Genomic DNA, 6,234 nt, shown 5'->3' on the forward strand with positions numbered 1-6,234 from the left:
AAAAAAAAAAATATATATATATATAACACATGGAATAAAAAGGAAAAAACTGAAGAAAAAAATGCCATGTTCTGTGTACAAGACGCAGTGATTCACATCATATACAGTTGTGATACAATTTATTTTGGTGAGTTTATCTGATTGCAAAGTGCACTGATTACTGTCGGGTGGGGAGGGGAGTAAATATATATATATATATTTATCTTTAGAAGCAAAACACAACTACAACATAATTTACAGGCCACTGTCTCATTCTTCAAATAATACAAACTTTTAAAAAAATAGAAAAAGGAAAATATATATGCAATGATAAAAAAAATTGTTAATGGGATTTTGGACTTTTCTGTGGACAAGATTCAACTAAAGAGACCATATGTACAAACCCTCAAAAGAAAACTTTTCAGCTGTGCCGTACTGAGAAAACAATTTGACACCCTACAATCACCTACTCTGAGCCTGACTCTTCCAAAGCCCTGTACAGGTCAACATTTATGCAGTGGAACAATAACACTCGAATAGATTAAGTTTCAGAGGCTGGAATTAAAAAAACAAAAAAACGATTCAACCGATAAATATGGAACTCCTAAGTGATGTGCTTCACCAGTTGTCTGATCAGTCTACAAATCTTCCTTTACTTTTCACATGTAAACAAACAACTTAAATAACATTCTGCTGGCATTGTTTTCGGTGTTCTGGTTAACTAGAACATATATCATGAAAATAAAACTCTGAACACCATACCAACGCTATTCCCCTGTGCTAAAGGAGGATGAGGAGGAGGAGGAGGAGGAGGAGGATAAAAAATATCCAAAATCCAAATAACTTTGCTCATAAATATAATGCATACATTCAGTGATTTAAAGGCATTTTAACTTCATTCAAGAAAACAAAAAAATGAAAAAAAAAAATTAACGGCCGCTGATCGAATTTCTGACCGACAAAAATTTGCCGAAATAATATGAAAACAACAAAGTCAAAAGAAAGAAAATAGTGTTTTATTAAACTACCACACTGTTATATAATACACTTTAAACATACACTTTAAAGGTAGCTTTTTAAATTTGAGGTGTCATAACAATAAGAAAGAGACTCAAACAAAAGCCTGTAAATAGGTGAACTGTTGTAGGTGCTGCAGTCTATAGTTGAATATTTCACTACGTCTTAGAAAAATGGTATAGACCTTACATACCTGCAGTTTTTTTTTTTTTTTACCTTTGTATTTGTACACGTTCTATAGTTGAAAATATAAACAATTGTTAAAAAATAAAACAAAAATACAGCAACGTAATAAAAAAACATATACATATTTATCAGGTACATGTATTCGATACATACAATTTTAATGGGTAGAAGCAAATAGGTTGTTTAAATGCTGATTCACCAACTTAGGTAAGAAGAAAAAGAAAAAAAAACAAACAAAATAACAAAACAAAAAAAAAAAAAAAAAAAAAAAAAAAAAAAAAGAAACACCCTTTATAATTTTCTGTTTCCCCATGACTAGGATTTGTATGCTTTGTTTCACTATGGAAATGACCGACTGAAATCATGTTTGCATATGCTAGCCTACTTAATTTACAATGATGGGTTTGATGTTCAAGTTCAAAAGATGTGCTTAATGACAAACTATTCACTTTTTTTTTTTTTGGTCCACCAGTGTTCAGAATAGTGGGTGCTTTTTTTCCCCATTGCATTTAAACATTGAAAACAATGCTTCAACCTACATTGGTTATATTGCCGTTAGGACTCCAACATTAAGAATTTGGCAAATACATCTTATGTGCATGGCTTTATTTTGTTAAACACAGTCTCGACAGTGGCTGCTGTCAGGTTAAAACCAAACCTTGTAGAATTAAATTTTTCTTATCGTTCTTTACAAGAGAATTGCTTAAAATGTGTACACATGACCACCTAATTAAAACAAATTGGTTGTTATCTCTGTAAGTGGAGGAATGGTGAAAAGGGGGAGCCGGGTTTTGAGCGCTGTTCATTGTGATTTGTCAGTTATGCATAATAAAAATTCCAGTCATCAAGAAAATTACAAAATGTCATCTCATAACATGGTTTCTTTGTGACCCATCAACTTTGTTATCTTACAATAGATAAATACCAACATGTTCTTAATTTTTTTTTCTTATTTTGACATTTATTTTTAATTATTTTACACTAAACCACACAGGACTGATGCATTTGGTTGAACTACCATTTCCATCTGTCAATGTTATTTATACTTGTATGTATCATGGTAAAATTTCATCAGTTCCAGATTTCCAAAAGTACCTACAAAAGCCATGCAATTTTACCATTGGATCATACGTATGGAATAGCATACAAAGTAAGGCATTTCAGTGTCATGTATAACCAAGTTACTGTCAATCCAAAAAAGTTTGCACATCAATAAAAAGATATCTAAGAACTCAAGAACAAGGATTTGCTTTTTTCTTCCACTACTGTATAAAAATAACCACAATTAATAGGTGTTGAATGATATTTACTCAAGTGTCTCATTTCCAGAAACTGTGACGAGCTGTAAGGGAATCTCCGAATTGGAGAGGAGATCTTGGTTGCTGGTGCCGGTATTTACAGTCCCTAAGCCGGATACAGCTCCCTGCTGAATGTTTGCAAGGATAAGGGTTGTACCTTCGGCAGTTATCAATGTTTCATCGGGCTTAGCTTCTATAGATGCCAGTACGGCGCTGCTAGCATGCATGCCTTTCTTATTCTGATGGGTTTTAATGTGTTTGGCAAGGTGATCGCTTCTCATAAATCGTTTGGAACACTCTGGACAGACAAACTTCTTTTCACCTGTTGAGTTGAAAAACATTGCAATTTTTACTCGGTCTATGAATTAATTTATTTAAGCTAAATCTGTAAAAATGGATTTTCCTAAATCACCACAACAAAGTTATGAAACAATTTATTATTATACTTAGCATAGACTTTGTGATTGCAGCAGTTATGCTTTGAAAGTGTCTGACAATTAGTAGGAGAAACAGTTACTAAAAGCACTACACCGCTTTATGATAAACTGTTTAGCCCCCAGATAGGAAACTATGGATATCAGCATCACCTTCTGATTAAAGCCGTTTTTTTTTTTTGTACAAAATCACTAACAATATATTAACCCACTGCCTTAAAAAAACAGCCTTTTCTATTCATTTTTTTTTTAATTTAGTTTAGGGACACCAATGGTGTTTTTGGCTATCGTTAAGATGGGCATTCCTCAAACTGACCACCTCACTAATGTACTGTAAGTTGTGGATATAGTAAGTGTTCCCTCATATTAAAAATGTCACAAAACACTGATCTATAGGGCCCCCATATTATTAAACAATAAAGTACAATGTTCTAAATATGTAAAAACTATGACCAAACACTATTTGGATACTGAAATTCAAGAACTTTGCCTGCCATATTATTGTTACACAATTCAGAATATAAAAACATAAAATGAGAAGTATACATTAATATAAATGAAATAACAGGTCTTTACCAGTATGTGTTCTTCTATGCCGCTGTAGCTCATCACTACGGGTAAATCGTTTTCCACAAAACATCCAGGTACAGACAAAAGGACGCTCTCCTGAATGCCAACGAAGATGAGCTCTTAGATGTGAGGTCTTTCCATATACTTTTGCGCATCCAGGGATGTGACAGATGTGTTGCTTCTTCTTCCCAAGGTTTGTACCCCTAAAATATTAGTTTCAAAGATTGGTGAATTGCATCAATTTTTAACTATAGTATACCACTGATACACCTATGCTTTATCTCATTTACGGTTTAAAGATTTACATCACATTAAGGATTGAGGTAAACAATTTAACAATTTTCACAACATTTAGAAGTACAGGCATATACAGATTTTGCTGCTACTCTAACAGACCCAGAAAACTATGGTTATATCAGCACATAATTGTTAGCAATAACTTAAAAAAAAAAAAAAAAAAGAAAGAAAAAACTGTAGTGGAAAAAAACTCAAATGAGCAAATTGCAAATCAGAAGTGGTTGTCGGTCTCATTTCCCTCTTCTGTTCACCACTGGTTGGTAAGGCTACCCAGCAAAGTAATAAGCCAGACCACAGGAACCGTTACGTTAATAGCACTCTAGTTTGGAAATCTTGGAAAAGTCTTCAAGAAATTGAATGTAAGCATTATTTTATTAATTAAACCTGCATTGAAAAAAGTATGCCAAAACTATTCCACTGCCCACCAGTGATATATGCCTCACCACAACTGACCAGGAATAAGTTGAGGCAGCTTACTGTAAGCTGCAGTCAATGCCGGTCTGTCATTTTTACTGAGAGATAGTCCGGCTTTTGCAATACATGGATTTCTTTCACTAGGTATAACGTACAGTCCATCACTAGAGTCCTTCACTAAAAACTAAGACAAAGAGCCCTTCATTCACAATACTCTATGTCCTGGCAAAAGATTATAAGTAATCTACAAATGGCCCATTTTGCATAGCGATCAAGTCAGTTTTTTCTCTGGTATTTTTTAATCTATTCAAAACCACATAAACTGCCCTGTTTTAGGCTCCCATACTTAATTGTGCAATTGTACCTAAAAACCCATGTTCCTTGATGATAAAAAAAAAAATTAAATAAATCCAATTTTCCTTGATATTTAACATGAAACAAAAAGTAAAATCCAAGAATTACTTTTCCAGTGTGGCTCTCCCCTAACTGCAAGGGTTAAAAATGTATTTTGTCTCAGGTATCAATAAAAATAAATTGTTTTACTTGCCCCATGTGGCCAGTCCCAATGCACCTTTTCTTCCAACACTCAGTAATAAGCACGTTCAAGTAATCAAGTACAATGCAGGACAATTAAGTCCTGTTTATGGCTGAACTTTGAGGTCTACATCCTAAGTCCTCTTTATGGAACAGAGATCCTAGAAAACCTTCAGTTGATAGGACCAGTTCCCAAAATCTAGGCACGTCCAACTGTGAAATTCTACCTGCCAATTGCCTATGCTTCTAGATGGCTAACAAGGCTATTATACAAAGTTCTACCCAAGCATGATCCCCCTCTCTTTTGCCACAGCAACACATCCTCCCTGAGGATGTATGTACACTACTGCCATAATTCAGATAGATTGTGGATCAGATGATCCTCCAACAAAATGGGCAAACTCCGCACAGACAGTCAATTCCAAACGGCATAATGTTCCAGAATGCTGATCATTAGGTAAAACCTCCAACATGGGGACCAATGTAATGTAAGACGGACCAAGTTTAATTTTAAGAAGGCTGTATACATCTTCCCTGCACTATATCCAATCAGATTGGAGACAGACTATCTGCTGTTCCCCGAGCCATAGCCAAATTAGGCACCAATGAGTGCTGCCACTGCAAAGGAAATCAGAGAACAGACACTTCTTTATCTTCCACTGCTTGGACATCCTTACAGCCTTCTTTGCCTTCCTTGGACCACAGGAGACGCAAGGTAATGAGAAGGTGAATATTTGGAAAGCCACCAAACTTATGGCTACAATTTGTTTACAACACATTAACATGACCCTGTAATACTTGGCAGTAAAAAATGGTTTAATACCTTTTAACTCTGTTCTACATTTTGTGGCAAATTTTTGCTAATAGTGCTGTTCACACTAAATCAAGGGTGGAAGGGGGTGCAACATTTTCTTCAACTGAATACAAAATCTAAATATGTCGAGTACAAACCTTCCAGCTCCATCTTTGCAATTAGGACAAGTACATGCTACTCTTCTTAGTCTTTTACCCTCTTGATTCGATTGGTCAAGTTCATCATCAACAACTTGTACTCTCAGATGGGTTAAATCATTGGTGTTAACTGTAGAATCACCGGTGAGCTGCCACTCCTCTGGATCTGGTTCTTCTTCCTTAATTCGTATAGCTAATGAGGAAAAAAAATATTCATTCATTTAGTGACAATTAAGGAAACTAAAGAAATACATGCTTACCACTACCAATAAAGTCCAATTACTTTAGGTATACTTTAAAAGCAGAACTTTTTTTGTTGTTTAGCTGCAATATTGCAAAGCAATAGGTAAAAAAATAAACTCCAGCTTTATTGCAACACTCATCTTTAATTCAGTCAAAAAGAAAGCCCTTGTCACCACTAAATGTCAGCAGTCTTCTGCGTTGAATTATGGTCAGTGTTATTTAAATCTACTACTGAACTAAACTAAGCTAAACTTTATCTCTCCAATTTTTATGCAAGATCTTTTCTCAGTCCATAGTAAAAAAAAAAAAAA

The 6,234-nt window shown here is 34.6% G+C and overlaps 1 protein-coding gene across 3 annotated transcripts in view; it reads right to left on the minus strand.

Moving 5' to 3' along the window:
- Positions 1–1,583: 1,583 nt before the first annotated feature.
- SP3 (Sp3 transcription factor) overlaps positions 1,584–6,234 on the minus strand; it is a 19,725-nt gene continuing 15,074 nt past the window's right edge. For all 3 annotated transcript variants that reach the window (XM_072418354.1, XM_072418352.1, XM_072418353.1), the window contains 3 exons: positions 5,681–5,873; positions 3,491–3,687; positions 1,584–2,802 (listed from right to left, as the gene is read on the minus strand). In XM_072418354.1, the coding sequence (XP_072274455.1) occupies positions 2,489–2,802; positions 3,491–3,687; positions 5,681–5,873 (704 nt within the window). In that variant the 3' untranslated portion in view covers positions 1,584–2,488. The remainder of the gene's footprint in view (positions 2,803–3,490; positions 3,688–5,680; positions 5,874–6,234) is intronic.

The sequence above is a fragment of the Pyxicephalus adspersus genome, chromosome 7 (genome assembly GCF_032062135.1).
Source record: "Pyxicephalus adspersus chromosome 7, UCB_Pads_2.0, whole genome shotgun sequence".
Taxonomy (NCBI): domain Eukaryota; kingdom Metazoa; phylum Chordata; class Amphibia; order Anura; family Pyxicephalidae; genus Pyxicephalus; species Pyxicephalus adspersus.